Source organism: Leuciscus leuciscus, assembly GCF_965113295.1.
Source record: "Leuciscus leuciscus genome assembly, chromosome: 20".
Lineage (NCBI taxonomy): Eukaryota > Metazoa > Chordata > Actinopteri > Cypriniformes > Leuciscidae > Leuciscus > Leuciscus leuciscus.
The window spans coordinates 21,858,458-21,880,509 of NC_138744.1; the positions used below are offsets into that span (position 1 = coordinate 21,858,458).

Consider the following 22,052-nt stretch of genomic DNA (forward strand, 5'->3'; position numbering starts at 1 on the left):
TGATTTACTTGCACAAACAGTTTCATCACATTCTAAAAATGTGTGTCTATGGAGGGTGGCTCAAAGAGCAAAGTTTTGATTGGATATCTACAATTGCAAGAGATTATTCCAAATCAAGAACTAGGCAAAACAACGGATAGATGTCAAATACAAAAATAACAGTTCACACCTTTGCACCTGAGATTAATCAAGTCATTTCTATGTAATTGATGCTTACTGTGTCTTAAATAAATTAAGTAGGCTACTAAGCTTAATAATAGGCTCCCTTACGCACAAAATGATATATTTAAAAACTATAAAACTCAGCAAGGCCTGCCTGGACTTGATTAACCTTATATGAATGAACGATGAAGTATGAGAATAGGAACATCATGATGCAAGCTGACATTAATATTGCTTGATTTTTAATTGTTTTAATAAATATATTTTGTTGTCATGCAACCAGGAGTAGAAAAATGGTTGTGAAATCTTTTAAAAGGTTTTTTAATGGATTTTTTTTTTAAAGTGCCCCTTTTATGCTTTTTCAAATATTACCTTTCATGCAGTGTGTAATATAGTCTGTGAACGTAAAGGTTTGCAAAGTTTTAAAGATCAAAGTTATATACAAAGAATAAAGTTATTGGGCCTCATTTATCAATCCAGCGTAGAAACGAGCGCAGAAATCATCTGAAGTCAGGGTTCACGTGTGATTCATGAAACATTTGTACGCTGCCAATCCCATCATACAAATTATCGCACGTTGATAAATATGGCGGCTCAAAACAATCGAGATGGAGAAACATAACCCGGCCAAGAAGAAGTTGTAATCTCATGAAAGAGAAATTGATCTTACACCAAATACACCTGTTAACCTCATAATTATAAACAATTAAATTAAGAACATTAAAAAACGGTAAATAAAACTAAACATTTACAAACATTCTAAACATATAGCTTAGCAGCACACATTATTTTCTAAGTTTTGAGGGGGTTTTTTTGTTGTGCTTTTTATTATATTATTATTATAAATGTTTGTTTTTATATTGATTGTTTGTCTTTGGTGTTGTGAAAAATTAAAAAAATAAACCATATATTAAAAAAAAACATATAGCTTAGGCTATTTTAGTTCCCCTCACTCCACAACAAATTAAAATTTATCGGTATGCTATTCAGAACAGAACAAGAATAAAAAATAAGTAGCAATTTAATTATAAAATAAAACACAAATAAGGCTACAGTGCCATTCATTATAAACAATATCTCAACATCAAGCCAAAATGAATTTATTTAAAGCAAAACTGAAACGGCATTGGGCTCACGTAGGCCAACTCTCTCATTCGGCACAAATCCAAATGTTTCTATATTTGTGATCAAACATTTGTTTGCTAAATTATTCATTATGTAACTAAGGCTTTGTTCTTCACTTGTGTCCCAACATCCACGTATAAGAATCTATAGGAAAATTAGTTCATTTTAGTTTAATTATGTTTTTTTGTTCTTTTTCTGTCATCCTTTGGCTACGCTACAGTATATGAACACGTTTTCACTCATTCAATTGATATTAAACCATTCAAGCGCAATAAGACGCAAAAAAAAAATCTGTACTGGTGTGCTGTTTGTGAAGCGGCTCTCTGTGAGCAAACATTTCTATTTCAGATAAATGCTGTTCTTTTGAACTTTCTATTCATTCATCAAAGAATCCTGGAAAAACTGTTTTCAAGATTGATAAAAATAATGAATGTTTTTTGAGCAGCAAATCATCATATTTGAAGGATTTTTGAAGGATCATGTGACACTGAAACACTAGTGATGCTGAAAATTCAGCTTTGATCACAGGAATAAATAACATTTTATAATATATTCAAATAGAAAACAGTTATTTTTAATTGTGGGCCTAATATATTTCACAAAATTACAGTTTTGTTTTTAAATCTTACCAATCACTAAATTTTTGAACGGCACTATATATATGGGTGTGTGTGTGTGTGTGTGTGTGTGTGTGTGTGTGTGTGATATTTTTATCCATATGAAGTATTGAGTTATGGTGTGAGGTCAGGTGGTTCATCAGGGAGCGATGTCAGAGTGGAAATGTTACTATTTTTAGTTATGGGATAATTTGTCCTGTGTCTCAAGAATTTGTATTAAGCCCCTCACCACTATAGATCAATAAGTGCAAACGTTCTCCAAAGTACACAGTGTTTGGACTTTGGAACTTAGAAAATGTTTACAGGAATGCGGATTGAACCCTTAAGGACACAAGTCAATTTGATCTTAGATCAAGGGGCACTGAGCTACTCCATATTTCTCAGCTCCCTCAAAGTTCTGGATATTTTTAATAAAGACTCTTTAAAGGGTTAGTTCACCCTAAAATACTCAGCCATCCTCGGCGAATATGACTTTCTTCTTTCAGCTGAACACAATCAGAGTTATATTAATTAATATCCTGGCTCTTTCAAGCTTTATAATAGGAGTGAATGGTACCCTAAATTTTGAAGCCCAAAAAAGCGCATCCATCCATCATAAAAGTAATCCATACGGCTCCAGGGGGTTAATAAAGGCCTTCTGAAGTAAAGCAATGCATTTTTGTATATATATCCATATATATATATATATATATCAGACATACACGAGTAGTTCTGGCAGACGTATGATGCATTGACGAATGTGGAAGCGCAGAGGATAGAGCAATACAAAACACTGGCCATAAATTAGAAGTCTAAAATGAGAATTTTTAAAGAGAAATGTCAGAGAATTTTGAAATAAGAGAAGAGGAGCTTAAGTTTATTGCCCAGCCCTATTTGTTTAAACCGTGAGAGGCGGCTACTCTCACCTAAGCTTACACTACGCCTCCATCCTATCATGCTTCGGGTCAGAGGTCACTCTTCCACCAGAACTAGACTTGCGTACGGCCATTACCGGAAGCCAGTGATTATAGTTTATAAAGTTATAAACATGGATTATTTTTCAAAAACGCATCGCTTCGCTTCAGAAGGCCTTTATTAACCCCCTGGAGCCATTTGATTACTTAAAGCTTGGAAGAGCCAGGATATTTTTTAATATAACCCTGATTGTGTTTGGCTGAAATAAGAAAGTCATATACACCTAGGATGGCTTGTAAATATTTTTTTAAGGTTGATTGAAATGCTCGCAATGTCTCACGCTCATATGGAGATGATGACTCAGTAAGAAATGAACAAAGTCTTCTGATTGTCAAGGGGGTTTTTTTTCTGCGTGGTTGTGAACAGTCAACACTAGCCACACTGATAAGACAGAGTCATTTGTTTTGTAATCACGGTAATTCCTAAATAATATTTCAGTGGCAGAGAACAAAGTTGTGTGTAACAGTTAGTGGTTTCCTGACTAGTTTGTAGGCATTAGGTGAAAAATAATTGTAAACGTGATAAACATGAAAACCTTATTTTCATATACTTCACTAAACTGTCACATATTTTTTTCTTATTTAAGAAAGAAACAACGTCATCTTATGTATGATAAGAGAGCTGTAAGTGCAGCTGCAGAGCATGGATTTGCTGACACTCGGTCAAGCTTTAAAAACAGCTGAGCTCTACAAAAAACGAACAAATCGGTTATTTTTTCACACGACATATTTCAGCATTTGCCCGAGTGAAAACTTCCGACAATAGCACATAAAAAATAATAACTCCTCCTTTTTCAAATAAAAAATATGATTACCTTTAGCCGAGTAGTGACGTCACCCGTGACGTATTTACTAACTTGAACTGTAAAACGCTTCACGTTTTCATGTTTACACAATCATGTAATGTTAGCCCTGTTACAACAAAATTAACTTACATTTATTGCGGCAATTTAGTTATAACTTCCTTGAACCTAATTTGCCTGGCAATCCAAAGGTCGTCACAACACAGAGTATTGCCAAAACACAAACAAAAGTATGACATTAGATAATATAGCAACCAATGAATTAGTTATACGTTTAAAAGACTGTCAATAAAACAATGACCCTCAAAACTATCGTTTTTAGACATTAATGTGGTTCTATTAGGCCGAAATTTTCTAGCACGGCCGCTTGCAACTTAATTTTAGTGTTTACCATGTTGTAACGAGAAATAATGGTTAGTTTAATAAACGATATTCCGCACAGAATATAATAGTCTATGTATATTTATACCAAATATAGTCTATACATCAAGTTTCTATATTAGCTAAGCTAGTGTTAGCGATGTAGCTTGCTAGCAGGTTTTAGCCGTCTGGCTAAACAATAACAAACCATAATGTCAAGACAACTACAGCTCATTAGCTTTTGCCATTTAACCACTGTTCAATCATCCCAAACCAACATCTTATTTGCTCTTTATTTCTCTATAAAAATAGATCAGTTAATATTTTAAGTCTAGTCAAAGTGTGAGGCCGATAGTTAATGAATAACCCGTATCATGCTCCCGACCAACTGTTTTTCACCAAAACAGAGCTCAAAATTATATTACAAGTTAGTCAAATAAAATCATAGTAGATAGGAAAGACTAATACTCATACAGACCTATAATAGAAGTAAATAAAAAGACGGTACAATACCTCATTCTTATGCTGAAGTATCACAAAAAAAGCCCAGCGCTGTGTTTGACGCACTTTCCAGTCTCAGCGCAAGTACATCCCCTGTCTGTCCGTGTCAGTGGTTTCCCGGAACAACACAATAACAACACCACACACATGACATATCTTCGACCATCACCTGGCTATGACTAACGTATGAAACTACCATTAGAAAACGTATTTATGTTTATTGTGTAAGTGAAGATAAAGCATTTAGTTGCGCGTGCTTCAGTTATTTTACGAGAAACCACTGACTTAAACTGTACAAATGTTTCATGTTTTAATTTATTTTTATTTTTTACAAATAACAACAACACTATAATTATTGAGGTTCTTTAGCTAATTTGTCACTAATAAATTAACATTGGCACATAGTAATAGAAACGTGACTAGCAATACATGACTGTCAACATTAAACTCTAAGTTACATGTTTGTATCAAGTAACCTTAACATATTCAGTTATATTCTCGCGTTGTTTTATAGATAAATGAAATTCCGTACGAGTTAAATGTCCAAAGAGTGAGTAACGTTAGTGGAACAATAAGACAAATGTTTCTCTATCTGTTTGCATGTACAATTAAAAACAGAAAAGCAGTAAAACATATTTGTATTACATACAAATAATAATAGTTCGTTGAGATTAATTCAATAACAGACTAAATAAAGGCAGTTAAAAGTTATTTATTTATGTTCTAAATAAATCTATTATGAGATTTTGAGGATGTCCCGCCTTCCCTTGAATGCCATTGGATGAAGAGATCCGAGCTGAATAAAACGTATGGAGGCACATGTGTCAATCATCGATTATCCAATCGCGTCACTCTAAGTCGAAGGTCAAGAGCGAAGCAGCATGGCCGCTCTGTTAAGGGGTTCGAGGTGTCTAGTAGGAAAGTGTCATAACCATGTCAGCGCCGTGCAGGGTAATGTGTTTGCAATGTTATCCGAAAATTGTATGTTTTTTGTTTCTGCTACTGTGGATTTCTATGCATATTTTCCGTGCAGCAACATCTGATATAAAGCAATGTACTGGGAGCTCTCGATAGCTGTTAGGCTAAAGTCACAGGCGTGTGTATGTCACTGAAACACAAGTAGACAATTTTACTAAAAATGTCACCAGAATCTGCCGCCATTGAACTAAATGATGGACAGTTGTTAAATTGTTGCATTTGCTAACAAGTCTTGTCCGGTAAATGTGGGAGTGAGATGTAATATGTCATTAATAGCCTAAATCAAGTTCATCTAAACAGATTGCAAATTGTAAAGGGACAAAGCATACTTGAGATTCAAGTAATATTAAATCATTTGATTGAGTTTTTTTAATTGAGCTTTTGTGATTGTGTTAATTAATTGATTTTTTTATTTTTAATTTCTGTTTTATATATTAAACATTAAATGTTAAAATTGTAAAAATTGTAAAAAAGCACATACTTTGCACATCTTGCGACAGTCAAATGTTAAATGCTAAAATATCCCATGTGACATTCTAAATTTGACACTAAATAGATAATTCATGTCTCTTCTTAGTCTCCATCAGGTCCATGGCCTCTAAAACCCAGGTGGGCTTCATTGGCCTGGGGAACATGGGAAACCCAATGGCAAAGAACCTCATAAAACATGGATATCCAGTGATAGCCTCAGATGTATTTCCAGAGTCCTGCAAAGAGTTACAGGAGCTTGGAGCTCAGGTCAGGATAACGGACATAAAACGTAACTTGGTCACATCTGACTTGCGTTAAACACCATGATGTACAAGCTTTGTATGATTGATTACATCTTAGTTGTTCCTTTGGATGAGCCTCTCTGACTGTTCATGCTCTGTTCTCAGATCCTGGATAACCCTGCGGATGTTGCGGACAATGCAGATCGTATCATCACAATGCTTCCCTCCAGCCCCAATGTTGTAGATGTGTATACAGGCGCAAATGGTATTCTGAAGTAAGAACATCTTTCTGTACAGGCTAAATAATCAACATTTGAACATCAGTTTAATTAGGAAACTAACTTCATTCCTGAGTAAAAAAAAAAAGTCAAATCCAACATATATTCAGCCAAATTTAAAGGAACAGTTCACCCAAAAATTGAAATCCCATAATTTACTCGCCCTCAAGCCATCCTAGGTGTATATGACTTATTTGACAGCCGAACACAATTGGAGCTCTATTAAATAATAATGGTTCTGGTTCTTCCCAGCTTTGTAATGGCATTGAAATAAATCATAAGACTAAAAGTTCCACCATTCATCATAAAAGTAATCCATACGATACGAATCCAGTCGGTTAATAAATGCCTTTTGAAGCAAAGTAACAGTTTTTCTTAAGAGAAATATTTATATTTAAAACTATATACTATACATAAACTATAATCACTGGCTTCTGGCAACGGCCGTACGCATGTCCAGTACCGGTGGAAGGGTGACTTCTGACCTGATATACAGTACCAGTCAAAAGTTTGGAAACGTTACTATTTTTAATGTTTTTGAAAGAAGTCTCTTATCCTCATCAAGCCTGCAGTTAAAAAACAAAACAAAAAAACAGTAATATTATGAAATATTATTACAATTTAAAATAATGGTTCTCTTTTTTAATATATTTTAAAATGTAATTTATTTTTGTGATGCAAAGCTGAATTTTCATCAGCAAGTGTCTCTTTGGTGTCTTATGATCCTTCAGAAATCATTCTAATATGATGATTTGATACTCAGTTATTATCAATGATGGAAACAGTTGTGCTGTTTAATATATTTTTTTGGAATACTTTTTTCAGGATTCATTGAGTAAAACGTTAACAGCATTTATTCATAAAAACAGCATTTGTTAAAAATAAAAACATTTCTAACAATATAAATCGTTACCATCACCTTTTATCAATTTAACGCATCCTTGTTGAATTAAAGTACTAATTTCTTAAAAAAAAAAAAGAGTTATTGTTCCCAAACTTTTGAACGGTAGTGTATATTGTTACAAAAGATTTCTAATATTCTAAATAAATACAGTTCTTTTTAACTTTTTATTCATCAAATAATCCTGAAAAAAGTATCTCAGGTTATAAAAAAAATATTAAGCAGCACAACTGTTTCCAACATTGATCATAAATCAGCATATTAGAATGATTTCTGAAGGATCATAAGACACCAAAGACTGGAGTACTTGCTGATGAAAATTCAGCTTTGCATCACAAAAATAAATTACATTTTAAAGTATATTAAAAAAGAGAACCATTATTTTAAATTGTAATAATATTTCATAATATTACTGTTTTTTTTGTTTGTTTTTTTTAACTGCAGGCTTGATGAGCATAAGAGACTTCTTTCAAAAATATTAAAAATAGTAACGTTTCCAAACTTTTGACTGGTACTGTATGACATAGCTCCTCTTCTCTTTTATCGAAATCCTCCGTCATTTTTCTTTAAAACATTTTAGACTTCAAATTTGTAACTGGCATTTTGTTTTCTAACTACTACGCCTACATCATACGTCCTACATCAGCCGATGCCGAAAGCCAGCGATTATTAGTTTACAAGTTTTAAACCGATTTCATAGGGCTCTTTAATATCCAGATTAAATGGAATTTTAGCTGAATTGATTGTGATGAGAAACTTATTTAATCATTTAAAGAAATGACACATGTACTCTGTACCGGACAGGTCTTGTATTCTAAAATCTTTATTCAACAGGAAAGTGAAGAAGGGATCCCTACTCATTGATTCCAGCACTATTGATCCAGCTGTCTCCAAGGAGATGGCAGTTGCTGCAGAGAAAGTGGGAGCCGTTTTTATGGATGCCCCAGTGTCTGGAGGTGAGATGACAAAAACTCTCACTTCCTTTCCATCATCATACGAAGGGCAGCCGTAGATGCAGTAACTCGTGTTGTATGCGGTAACCTTGATCTGAACCCTGACTGCACACAAACCACTTGTGTAAGTGTAGACAATGTTGTTAAGGTTCCATAAATCACACACCCATAGTCACAGTTATGAAACTAGTCACTGTCTGGGAAGAGGTACAAGTACAAATCTCTGGCTCTAGTTCAAACATTGTGGTTTTCGCAAATCATAGGTTTGTTTAATAGTGGAATTCCAGTTCCAATTCCAATCATAACCATCCTCTGGCTCTTATTTGTCCTTGCTCTATTGAAACCTACAACAGTGTAGTTTGCTAAAGATAAATGTAATTGCCAAAGATACATTTATATTTAAATATATTTCTTAGAATTTCTGCTAAGAGGGACATTGAAAGTGAAAACTCATGCCAAAAAACAAATCTAGGTTTGCAAAGTCAAATTTCAGGACACCCAAGTTTTATTCTTTCTGTCCTCTGTTTCAGTGTGTGGTGGGTGATTTGCAGGTTTGTTGATAGGAAAGAGTTTTATCACCTGCCTCATCTTGCCCATTTTCTTAATCCAGCCATTGGTGTGGACTCCTTGAGTTATAGACTAATTCAAAAGTCAGCATCTGGGAATTGATCTTATGACCTCAACTTATGGTGGAGATGGAGACAAGTGCTGAAAATCAGTGACTAATGTGGTTATCTCTCATGTAACCCTTATTTTAGAAACATATATAAAATTATAGGGAATATAGGAAACTTTTCTGATTTGTTTGGATTTGTCCATGCTTGTATTTTTGAACTGGCATGGGGAGAATAGACTCTAGTTGTGTCCCAAATGACATATTATACGCTATGCACTGTGTACTCTATTGTCTAGTGTATGAATTTTTATGAGGTTAGTTTGTCCACAAGCATTGGAGTCTGGTAGCCCCTCCCGTTTTGCTACACAAGGAAATCTATGACAGAGTTCAACGTTCCAAACGGGTATTTGAATAAAAAAAATAAATAAATTTTTTTCAATGTGAACACCCTACTCTGTTTACAGTATAAGATAGTGAAGAATAGCACTTAGTTTGCAAATTTGGACACACTGTCTGAATCTGTGCAGATCTACATTCTTCAATATTCAATATAAGATCATTTTGACCTAAATAATTTAATGTGCCAATTTGACAAAGTTTTTGTCCTATGTCGTTACCAATAAAGGTAGACAGTTTCATAAAGATAGGTCTTGACTAAAAAGGGCAGCAGTGAGGTTTGAAAACTGAGGAAAGTGAAATTAACTGGACAGAGAATGATTCAAGCCTTAGTTTTATTTCTGTCCACTTTGTAGCCGTCTAGCTGCTTAACTGAGACTTATGCCTTTGCTTTCTTTCCTACTGCACTGAATTGAAGATATCCACTTCTACACTCAACCTGGTTGGGGCAGTTTTAAGCTAAACGGTATTTGGAAAGAACTGTTCCTCCAGTCATTTCTGAACTAGTGTTGCTTTTACAGTTCGGTTATCATATTTGTTGATTTGATTTATCATGCAAAAGTAGTTGTCCTTTATCTTTTCACAATCTTTGAATGTTGTGAAGTTATTCTGTTGCTGACTTTATATTGTTGGTGTGAGATTGAGGTGTTCATTGGCACTAGCAGTGATTGATATCATAACTGTTGACTTTTAACAGGGCAAAGCTTTAACATCCTCTATTTCCGTAAATTTTTAGACTTTAGACAGATTTATATGAACTGAATGCTTAGACATCAGTAGGACTATACACACTCCGCTTAACCACGGATCATTGTTTTAACCCCTGCTTTTAAAATGATCACTAATTACTCGCCCTCGTGTCGTTCCAAACCATTATATGATGAACAGATTAAATTGAGCCTTTTATTCACATATAAACATTTATCAGCGGACATAAACAGAAGCACAACTGAACCTGCTTGACGTGTGAGAACAAACCTCTTGCAGAAGCTCAAACGTGCTGCGTAACACAAGAACAAACCTCACTGGTTCTCGCACGTCAAGCGAACATGCTCGAGCTTCCATTTACCACAACTGATGTGTGAGTTAAGTTTATATGTCAATAAAAGCCTAACTAAACCGCTCAATTCATATGGAATAGTTTTACGATCTCTATGAACTTTTTGAAGAGTCAAAGTGGTAGTTGCGTAGCTGTCAATGGAGGGACCGAAAGCTCTCAGATTTCATCAAAAAGATCTTCATTTGAGTTCCGAAGATGAACAAAAGTATTGCGGGTTTGGAAAGACATGAGGGCGAGTAATTTATTTTTGGGGGAACTTTCCCTTTAACACCAGGTGAGGGATTGTTTCCCACTTTTAATTCAGAAACGGGGTTAACACCGCGTTTTACCTCAGGAGCAGGATTAGCAGTGCTTTTGCTGTGTTAACCCCGCATTGCGTTGCCAAATTTGTACAGTGTGAAATGAAGCGGGGAGAGGGGGAAACTGTCATCCCCAGTGGCCCATGCATATCGACTGTCACTAAAAATCAGTGGTAAAACGTGAGGAAATGCTAGATTTTTTTTATAGCTGGCAAAGTTAAAGTCTAATGAAACACAGACACCTTATTTTTGTCCTTTCAAAAGTAACTGAATGCCCTGCTACATATATTAGCCTACAGTAATCGTAATTGTATTTAAAACATATAAATGTATATGTGTAATTGTCATTATAAAATATATATTTGTTTATATACACACTATAAATGCAAATATTTGAAAATAATCGATTTTCCGCTTAAAAAAAAAAATCCGTACATAGCCTAGATCTACGCGCCCCCTAAACATCGAAATTTGCACAAATTAAGCCTACGTTCCATACAATTGAGGTATTATCGAAATATCTTAATTTTAATAACGAGTGATTATTTAACAAAAGGCAAGTAAAACGGTCAGGGTTACATTTTAGACAAGCGGAAAAAAACTAAAATTTAACCATTTTCCCCCTACTATTAAATATAACACATGCTAATATTGTCTTCAATGGTGTTCAACACGCATACCTCTGTTAAAATTTCAGAAAATTTGGTTTAGGGTTTCATGACCCTTTTAAGTGTTAGAGAGAATGGGGTGTCTTCCTGGGATGAGCTTTGGTCACATATTACAGTGAATAATTTGTTAAAAAAACTCTTATTTTGTATTTTCTTTTATTGTTAATTATGTGCCTATTATGGGTGTAGCGGTACACAGTCACGGTTCGGTTCGGTATATACCTCCGTTTTGGGGTCATGGTTCGATACAAGTTTGGTACAACATGGAAAAAAAGAAATCCTCAACACTAGGTTTTTTTTTTTTTTTTTTTTTTTTTTTTTTAAACAGACAGTAGTGCAAATTACAGTTTTTGCCACCTAGCAGCATTTAGCCAGTTGGTACAGTTCAGTCTCCTTTAATGTATTAAGCACGAAGCATAAACGGAATGCACTCTTGTGTAGGTCTTAATTTTTTGTAGGGTTCATAAAAAAAAAAGGTTTTTGGACCTAATCAGCTACAAAACTGAAAAGCATATCTTGTGTTATTAAAGTACAAAATAAGTAGAATAATGAAAAATAAAACCTGTGCAGTGAAAGTTCATTTACATGCGGTGACAATGGCAAATGCACAAAGTTCAATGTTATGTTTTTTCAAGAAATTGCTGGAAAGATAAGTGAGAATGTGTCTTTACCTTTCCATGCGGAGACAGCGAATGAAGTGGTACCTGAGGCTTCCCATTTTCTGGACACGCGCATTTCATCACGGGACTGTAGTAGAGAGACTTCCACGATGCAAATCGTCACAATTCCATGATTTTGATTCCATGATGCGAATGTAATCTATAATTTAACAGTGGCAATGACGGCTACATTCATATAGTGTTTGTGTGTGTCTCGAAAGTTACAAAGCAAGCCACAATAAGTTCATGGAGCGAACTTGTCAATCATCTTGATGGATGACGCAGAGGAAACGCTGACCAATAAGAGGACAGTACTCACATGTGACTTGCGTGAACACATTTTGGTACACTTTGAAAGATTGCCTTGTAAAAGTGAACCAAACCAAGAAAAAATTGCAACATAGTAACAAATTAAGTCCCTGTTTTGGGACAAAAACAGTCTATAGGTGTGAAAACGGCCTAAGACCTTTTTTTGAAACTGTGAAGGGTCTGTTTTTATTTGTGTACAGTACACTCACAATAAAAACAAAGCATTGTGCTTTTGTAAAATAAAGAAAACAATCAGAGGGACTTCCATAAATTTGATGCAGTGGTTTGCAACCTTTTTGACTCAAGACACTTAAAATGGCAATCAGAATTGGCTGTATAGTGTGATGTTCTGTACACATACTTTTCTCTGTGTTCAATTCTGTGTGCCTCTTATAAACTTGACTGAGGTGTGAAAACTGCGTGTGTTGTCGCGTTACAAGAAATGTTTAACTCAGTCAACAGCTAGTTTGTGCTTTATGACGATCCTCCTTTTTAATCAGGAAGTTGTTCCCTCTGGTCTTTGGGCACATAAAAACAATGTGCTTCTAGTTTGCTTTCCTTAAATTGTTGCCTCTCCCAATTCATATGCGTCAGTGGGGTTTGGCTAACATACCGTTGGACCCGCTCTTGGTTTGTGAAACAGTCATAAGAAATCCACAGACCTGCTCATTCTCTTTACTTAGACCCTCCAGACATTATTCTCAGCTCCGTGTTAGCGCCTGTGAAGAAGGCTTAATGAAACGTGAGCCACAACAAACTGTCCTTGACGTCATGCGTTTCTCTGTTCACAGCAGATGGCGAAGTGCTTGTGTATTTATAGAACTTTCCTCTCTAAGAGTAATTATGGCACTTAGATGGTGTTACATTTTTAAAGACCCATCCTCTCAAACTTTTAGGCTTAAAACGGGTTACTAGCGGGATGTGGAAACAATCACATTAGGACTATAGTCACCAACTAAATTAGTCACTTGTTCATGCAGGTGATTTGCTCATTCTCTGATTGGTCATTTCACTGACACTTTTACGCAAATCTCCACATCCATTGTATTTGTTACAATGCTCTGTGGAACTTGTATGTCAGTTTAAAAGGTTTGTTCACCCAAAATTTTTAATTCTGGCATCATTTACTCGCCCTCATGCTCCAAACTTGTACAGAATTTCTTCCAGAACACAAGGAGCTGTTTTGAAGAATGTTTCAGCTGTTTTTGAGCTGACAATGAAAGTCACTGGCATCTATCGTCTAGTATTTTCAAGTTCTAAAGAGAACATTAATCCATACGATGTCTTCTGGAGTGACTAAGAATTACTTTGTCTAATGAACAAATCCAAATTTAATAGTTAATTAGCTTAAAAAAAATCTAAACACAATCACATCACAACGGACACAAACCTCAAATGTCAGCTAACATCAAACCTCATTGGTTCTTGGATGTCACATGACCAAGCATGACATTAAGTTTGTGTTACCATATTTGATGTAGTCTGTGTTAATTCAGAGTGAATAAAGGCTTAATTCTGTTCATACAAATCTGTACATCTTGGACAAAAACAGCTCCAACTTTCTTCAAAATACTTTTTGTATTCTGCAAAAGAAAGTCATACTGGTTTGGAACAATATGAGGGTGAGTAAATGACCATTTTCATTTGTGTGAACTATCCCTGTGATGCAAATAATTTAGCTCCCGGTTTCACAGACAAGGCTTAAGCATAGTACCAGACTAAAATTCCTGTTTGAGCTGTTTTAACCGAAAGCAACTTGCACTGACATATCTTAAAGGGGATCTATTATGTAAAATTCACTTTTACATGGTGTTTGAACATAAATGTCTGTCGGCAGTGTGTACACAACCACCCTATAATGATAAAAATCCACCCACTCTCTTTTTTAATCCCCATAAATCATAAGGAGTGTCTCAGAACAAGCCGTTTTCAGTTTCTATGCAGTGACATCACAAATGCTAAGGCCCCGCCCACGCCTGCTGATGGACTTAGCATAAAGTGAGCTGTACACAGTCCGCCATGTTTATCTCCTCGTCAGAGCATTTAACAGCAGCATTCAACTAAGAAATGTATTCTTATTAAAGTTACTAAGTTATTCAATCAAGAGCAGTGAGTGATTTTCTGTTTTTCTTTTGTTGTTTGTTGTTGCATGTTAACAGCATATATAGCAGTAGTACTGTATATTACGCTGCTTTCTCTTTAATACAGATCTAATATACACATGCAATTTCTTTATTAGCTGTTTACGTTCACAGAAATGTTTTGACATGACATAATGTGTGTTTGACAGTTTTAGCGCAATAAGTTGTGAAATAGAACTGGGTTTAATACTCATGGGACGCACCGTCTGACATCCAGGTCTCTGCGTTAGGGCTGTGCGATTTTGGGAAAATATGCGATGTTGTTGAGTATTGCGATAACGATATTTCTTGCGATATAACATTTCCCTAGAGAAATGCTATTTTTGTTAAGTTTAAAAAAAAATCATTTAGCACTATATATGTAATGATCATACTAAAATAAACAGGTAAGTTAGGCTAATATATTCTTCTGATCTTCAGAAGAATATCTCAGTTTTTTCATAAGGAGTTAACGTTACACATGCAACACTTTGATTAATGGTTGTCTGTGAGAGTCTGTTATTGTCACTTGGCATTTCGTTAGAAGTTTTGGTAGATTTGGGCTTACACTGTTTGAAGTCTTCATAATAGCTCCCTGAGGTTGCGTTCCAGATGACTGTGGAAATTAGTTTCCTCTCGACGACGCCAAAAAAATTCGCCACGACGACACCGTCACTTTATGTTCACATATCGCGTTTTTTGCGCGTGCAAATTCCGTTATTTCAAATGCAGGAAAATCACCTGCATGTGCTTGCGGAATTCTGTAAAGTTGAGATGTTCTCACTTCTCATCTCGTCGCGGCACAGGTGGGCCCAAGTATAGGTCTGCCAAAATGGAAGCAGGCTGTTGTTGTAGTAGCATGGTTGCATAGCAACGACAGACGCAAGCGCTTGTGGAAAGAAGGAGATAGCGGCGCGGCCGCCCTTTCCATGCGTTTTTAGACGCGATATGTGAACGGCCCAGGCCGGTGACACACTGGATGCGTGGCGTAAGCGTCTCACCTGCGTGGCGTGTCCGTTTTTATTTCGGCTCCCATGTTAACAGGTTAGAGCTTGCACACTGCCTGCGTGTACCGCGCGTCTCAAGGCCAATTTATACTTCTGCGTCGAGTGTACGCCGTAGTGTACGTCGTAGGTACGGTACGCACGTAGGCGACGCCGTCGTGAGCATTTATACTTCTGCGAATGTCTGTGTTGCTCTGCAGTTACACCGCCGAAACGCTAGTTGGCGCGGGTGGGTTTTAATGTTCCAGTTCCACTGTGTTTACATTCCTCGCGGCTGTTTTGAGTTTAGGTTTCTACGAGCAATGGCGACTGAAGGAGTCATACAGATGGCTGTATTTCCGCACTTCTTCAAGCAATCTCTCGGTCACTTGGTCTGTTTCCATGGCTCTTCACTGATCTTCGGAATTTAAAAATGGCGGGCGGGCGGTGCAGAGTGCAGAAGATCATTCCGGAAATGCGTAGGAGGAAACGCGATGCTATCCAGCCGACCAATCACAGATCTTGCGGTCCGCGTCGCCGCGACGCGTAGTTACATTTTTGAGGAGGTGCGCGTCAGGGTACGGCGAAGGGTACGACGTATGGTACACGTCTCAAGCCCTCATTATGCTTCTGCGTCAACTCCACGGCGTAGCTACGCCGTCACTCCAACGGCGTCGTGACCGTTTTATGGTTCTGCGTCGGGTTGCGTTGCATCGCGGTGCATTTCACCGCCAGAACGCTAGGGGGGTGGTGTGGTTCGCGAATCTCTTTCCTAGTTTGTTTTGGTTCCATGCGCCGGTTCCGCTTTTTCATTTCCGACAATGGCGAGCGAAAGAGAGAGAGTGTTGTCGCAGCTGGAGCTAATCAACGTTGAACAACAAATGATTTTATTGCAAATGTTTAATCGTAGAAGAAAAAGAAGACAGCGAAGGTGGTCTGTACGACCAGTGCACGAAGACAGGGGAAGGATTGGCGAATTTGTTACGGTTGTTCGACCGCTGAGGGACTTGGACGAAGAAATGCACTTTAAGTATTTTCGGATGTCGAAAGGTCGATTTGACGATCTTGTTCATCGTTTAAAGCCGTTAATACAGCATCAGACTACACACAGTATGCCTATTGACCTCGCTCAGAGACTGGCAGTGACTTTAAAGATTTTATCTTCGGGTGCAAACCAACAGATCACCGGGTTGGGCTACAAAATGGGTTCGACCACGGTGCCATGGCAGGATAATGTAGTGTCCCGTGGCAGACTTGGTTAATTACTTGATATCCATGATGTACCCGTGAACATTGTATTGTAAATAAACAACAAACTTTTTTTCAAAACAAACATTGATTTGATTGATTGAAGTTTATTTCTAGCAACAACAAAAAAAGAAAAGAATATATATAAATATATACATATACACTACCGGTCAAAAGTTTTAGATCGGTAAGATTTTTAATGTTTTTAAAAGAAGTCTCTTCTGCTCACCAAGGCTGTGTTTAGTATATAAAAAACAATAAAACAAAACATATTTTATGACAATTTAAAATGACTGTTTTCTATTTTAATATATTTTACTCCGGAAATGATGTATAATCTGACCAATCACAGCCCCTGCGGTCTGCGTCACCGCGACGCGTAGTTACAATTTTTTGGAGGTGCACGTCAAGCTACGGCGGAGGGGTCGCGTCGAGGTTCGCGTCGACGCAGAGGGGTCCGCGGGGGTACGCCGTCGATTCGACGCAGAAGCATAAAACAGGCTTCAGGCGCGGCTCGAGCCGCGCGGAAAACGCGTGCATGCTAGAAATAGAACCGACGCCTATTTTTCACGCGACACGCAAGCGTCTTGGAAGCGTTTCCAAGCAAAATTGAATAGGAAAAGATGTTTGTATGACATTTTGACACGAATACATATTAATAAATGTCATTTTGATGTTTGAAAGTCTAGGGTTTGACATAAATGCAATTTAAAAAATATATTATTGATTTTCAAATACTGCACCTGTCAATACAGAACGAAATATTCTATAGCCGATATTGCCGTCAACACTGCCGACGTTGTCTTTGCTGCTATATATTTATGTTTAACATGAAGTATAGGCCTTCCACAACTCTCTCCCCATATGTCAATGAGGCTTATCATATGTCACCTAGCAGCAGCAGTGCCGCGTCAGACACGCTTCTGGTGTGCAAAGACATGGAAAACGCCACGCACACGCCACGCAGCTGACACACAACAGAAACGCCACGCTCACGCCACGCAGCCAGTGTGTCACCGGCCTAGTACCTGCATTTATGACACGTCTTCTCTATTGAAGCCAAAATATTGCCATATTTCAGACGTACAGTTCTTTTTAGGCACAGGTTCTTCGCTGTTGTCATTTTCCTCACTTGTCTCTACTCCCGCCATTAGTTAAAATTGTTCCACTCTCTGCTCTGAGCCAATAGCCAACCCTTTGGGCCCGATCTAGCCAATAGCATAATAGCACCTACTGGGGAGGCGGGTATAAAGATAGTAAGGCCCCATTTGATTGGTCGAATTTGGATAAACAACCCATGCATGCATGACACAAATGCTTGGCACATAAGATAAATGCAATTTATCGCACCTCGCTGCGATACGGATCGATACGATACATATACTATTATCGCGATAACGATCATTTTTCGATATATTGTGCAGCCCTACTGTGCGCGTGCTTCAGATGTGTGCGCTCAGAAAACCATATATCAGAAGTTTAGACTGATATGATTTTAAAACGCATGCAGATAATAAACTTTCATGATGAAGAACTGCAATGCCACGTGAGCGTGTTTTGTTGGTTTCTGGCAGAGTATCTGAGGCACGAGCTGTAAAGGCTCCGCCCTCTTCTGCAAAGCAAGGTGGGGAGAAGCTGCTCATTTGCATTTAAAGATACATGCACGAAAGCAGCATGTTTTTTCTTCCACTCAGAAATGGGACACCTGAGACTTATATCACATCTTGTAAAAAGGGTCATAATAGGTCTCCTAAAATATCAGTGCCATTGTTTTGTCTGAAGATACACACCAGTAATGTTTTTTTTTTTTTCTAAGGCACATTTATAAAATCTACTTAAAGCTGCCGTCGGCAACATTTTTTTGATCATATTCAGTGTAATCGACACTATAATCCGACAGAACAACATAAATAAGATGGTTTTAGAAAAAAAACCGAGCTTCTAACTCCACCTGGAGCGTGTTATTTGTTTTGCAAAAATCCAGCGCTCCCGCTTCATCCGGTCCAATCAGCGCAGGGGGGTGTGAGATCTGACTGTCAATCACAGGTCGTGCACACGCCACAGATCCCCCTCACTCGCGCACGTTAATATCACATGCACACGCCACGCCTGAAGTCCGCCTGGAGATTGCATGATGCGTGATGGCGGAGAGAAAATCTACTAACAAGCTTCCAATTCCTCGGTTATTGCTTGATTTACAGAGAAAATCAGGTACACACGCACAGTGACGCACTGACGAGCACGACCTCGATGGGAGGGTGCTCGCTGGTAGTGGGGAGGGGCATGAGAGTTGTAAACATTAAAAATTTTGGCTAATCGACCCAATCTGCCAGACTTGCCGACGGCAGCTTTAAATACCCTAATTGAATTAAGGCTTAATCCTGGCTTAATCTGTCTGCGAAACCAGGCCTAGGTGTAATATGAATGATTTGCATTGTGTTCTTTATTTTTCTCAGGTGTTGGTGCTGCCAGTTCAGGTAAACTCACCTTTATGGTGGGTGGGCCAGAGGAGGAGTTCAATGCAGCCAAGGAGCTTCTGACCTGCATGGGCGCTAATGTGGTGTACTGCGGCCAAGTTGGCACTGGACAGGTACAAATAGGATGTGATTAAGAATATAGTGGCATTCTTGGAAAGGTTTATGCTGACCAGAGTTTCATAATCTTTCTTCCTTGTTTGTAGGCAGCTAAAATCTGCAACAATATGCTGCTGGCCATTGGGATGATTGGAACAGCAGAGACCATGAACTTGGGAATCAGGTGCAGTTTACAGTTGAATTACTTCAATAATACAGCTATCTTGATGCTGTTACTCTTGCTACAGATTGAATTATTTTCTACTTTTTTGCCTCTTTTTATTATTATTTATTGGAGATTACTTGTGCAATCACAGATTAGGGCTTGATCCAAAGCTTCTTGCAAAGATCTTGAATATGAGCTCTGGCCGCTGCTGGTCAAGTGACACATACAACCCTGTCCCGGGAGTGATGGAGGGAGTGCCCTCAGCAAACAACTACCAGGGTGGCTTTGGAACTACACTAATGGCCAAGGTTTGCTTTCATATAAAAATATATTTACTTATTAACTTTTTGTGATCATTTTAGAGGTGGTGCTGTTTGTGTACTGTGTATTGTTTTTACAGTCAAAACTTTGAAATTCATCTGGTTTACAGTATCACTGCTATATTCATACACATTCATGCTAGTGTATCATGTTTCCCAATGTTGTTGAGCATCGTGTAGTCTCGCTTAGCCAGACCTTAAGACTGATGGCAGAAGGTCTGGACTCCATCGCAGCTTTCATTGGCTAAGCACCGCCCAGATGCCATCCGACATGTAAAGCAACCAATCACAGTTCGTTTTGTTCAGCGCCATGTTTAGGGGAAAGAAAATGTAACATCGATGTCCGTACAATAACAGACCAGCATTTCAAACTCTTGGACGTATTTTAAAGAGTCTATGCCGTAAAATTCCCATACAAAATCCAGCATTTAGTTGATCCTGATAAGTGCTCATTGTCACGGTTGTAAACAAGACTTCAAGCGAAATCGTTTCGGCCTGATTTTGTTCAAAATGACGTCACATCAGTTCGTTGTTTAAAGTTTATTTTGGGAGTGCTAAACACCTTTGTTCTACCATTGGTCTCTGGCAATTACGTAATAGTTTGGTGTGTGCGGGCCGCCTTTCACATGGAAATCTTTTCTGGTTCATTTGGCCTGTTCAGTCGGTCAAGATCAGACGTCCCTGAGTAAAAACATGAACTCGCTGCAGAGCTGCTTTACAGTAGAAAATGAAGTTGTACTTCTGATGAAACGAGACGCTGACACTGACTGTTTTCAATGTTTAATACGGTAAAGCTGCTTGATTTTTAGGCTACATCTATTGAATAAAGTGATGTATAAATAAACCTGACATGACTTTACTGGAGTGCTGTAGAGTTCGTGCAAACATATACACAATGCTATGATCAGATGCTTTATTAAAATGCTTGCTGTCTTAATTTTGTTGTGTGTTTATTGAGAGGAAAGCGCACAGCATATATTTACATATCCATCTAAACGTCGCTCTCATCAGAGTGGGTGGCATCAGATGTTCGATAGCAGTATATCGCTGGTCACGTATTTTGAACTTCGTTTCACCCCTAAACAAAGAACAAAAAAGAACTTCGCCGTGAGTAAATTGGAGCCTTAAGCACTGTTTTTTAACATGCCATGTTAAACTTAGTCTACTTTTTAAAATTGTGTCAATCCCATATTCTGCTCAAACAGGATTTTTTTTAATTTTTTTTTTAAATGCAAGAATGTGTCTTATGGGGAATCCAATTGAGGCCACCTACTTGCTAGTTAATTTTTAAAATGTGTAGTTATGCACATCCTTAATTGACTTTTACTGACATTTATCCTCAGGATCTGGGACTTGCTCAGAATACAGCAACCAACACAAAGACCCCAGTGCCGTTGGGCTCTCTGGCCCATCAGATTTACCGTATGATGTGCGCACGCGGCTACGCCAGCAAAGACTTCTCATCTGTCTTCCAGTTCCTTCGAGAAGAGGAGGGCCAGTAGATGGCGACACTCTATGCCCCTTCCACAGCCTTACCCAGCACTACCTGCCTGCCTTGCAAAACTTTGACCCAACTATGTGATTTCATTGGCATGCATGTGCTGGGAGCCATGAATGAATTAATGAATACCTGTGTAGATTGAAAAGACTGTGTGTTTGTACTTGTTTGTTTGAGGCTGCAAGTTCCTGATGGAATTATGTTACTCATGTTGGCCCATCATGCACAATTAGTAATCCACCAATCAATTGATGAGATGCTGTGAATTGAAGTTTTATGACTTTTTCTTGCCTGTGCGGCTGTTATGTATGTTAACAAAAGATTAAAAATGTATCATTTCATTCTCAAACTCAGATCAGCCATTACACTCCTTAAAGCTTTCTGATAGCAAACAGGTTTGCATATGTACAATTTTAGTTATGTTCTTATTGTGTCTTTGAGTCATATTGGGTTGGCTACTGTTGGTAATTGTTAGTGGTGTTGGATCTACATCGTATCATTGTAAATTTAAAACCCCTGGAAATTAAAGCAGGAGATATGTTGATTTGACGTTAAGACTGTGGCGTGTTGATACATGAATACACATTCATATAACACCAATGTTTCATTTGTACATAAACTCTTAAGGGTTTTAAAAACCTGGAATCTGAAGTGGTATTGCCAGGGAACTAAGCCAGATTTACAATTAACGAATGTAGCTAACCAGTTGAAAGTGATGCAACACAGCACACATTTTATCTGGTCTCCTCCTCTCCTCAAGGTCACTTGCAGTGGAATGTCTTTTGATGCTTTA

At 37.7% G+C, this 22,052-nt stretch overlaps 2 protein-coding genes across 4 annotated transcripts in view; one reads left to right on the forward strand and one right to left on the reverse strand.

Moving 5' to 3' along the window:
• tax1bp1b (Tax1 (human T-cell leukemia virus type I) binding protein 1b) overlaps positions 1–4,689 on the reverse strand; it is a 30,868-nt gene extending 26,179 nt beyond the window's left edge. For all 3 annotated transcript variants that reach the window (XM_082149986.1, XM_082149985.1, XM_082149984.1), the window contains exon 1: positions 4,534–4,689. The gene's annotated coding sequence lies outside the window, so the exon portion shown is untranslated. The remainder of the gene's footprint in view (positions 1–4,533) is intronic.
• A 627-nt stretch (positions 4,690–5,316) lies between these two features.
• Positions 5,317–21,808, forward strand: hibadhb (3-hydroxyisobutyrate dehydrogenase b). Its single transcript, XM_082150019.1, has 8 exons — positions 5,317–5,472; positions 6,077–6,237; positions 6,378–6,487; positions 8,226–8,347; positions 19,159–19,292; positions 19,383–19,459; positions 19,593–19,749; positions 21,105–21,808. The coding sequence occupies exons 1-8, from the start codon at positions 5,403–5,405 to the stop codon at positions 21,261–21,263; spliced, it is 990 nt and encodes a 329-aa protein (XP_082006145.1). The 5' UTR covers positions 5,317–5,402; the 3' UTR covers positions 21,264–21,808.
• Positions 21,809–22,052: the final 244 nt, after the last annotated feature.

Bases quoted from the DNA above. Each gene is read 5' to 3' on its own strand.
- hibadhb (XM_082150019.1), top strand. From the start codon at position 5,403: ATGGCCGCTCTGTTAAGGGGTTCGAGGTGTCTAGTAGGAAAGTGTCAT. The intron at 8,348-19,158 runs GTGAGATGACAA...TATTTTTCTCAG, and splicing joins GGATGCCCCAGTGTCTGGAG to GTGTTGGTGCTGCCAGTTCA. The intron at 19,293-19,382 runs GTACAAATAGGA...CCTTGTTTGTAG, and splicing joins GCCAAGTTGGCACTGGACAG to GCAGCTAAAATCTGCAACAA.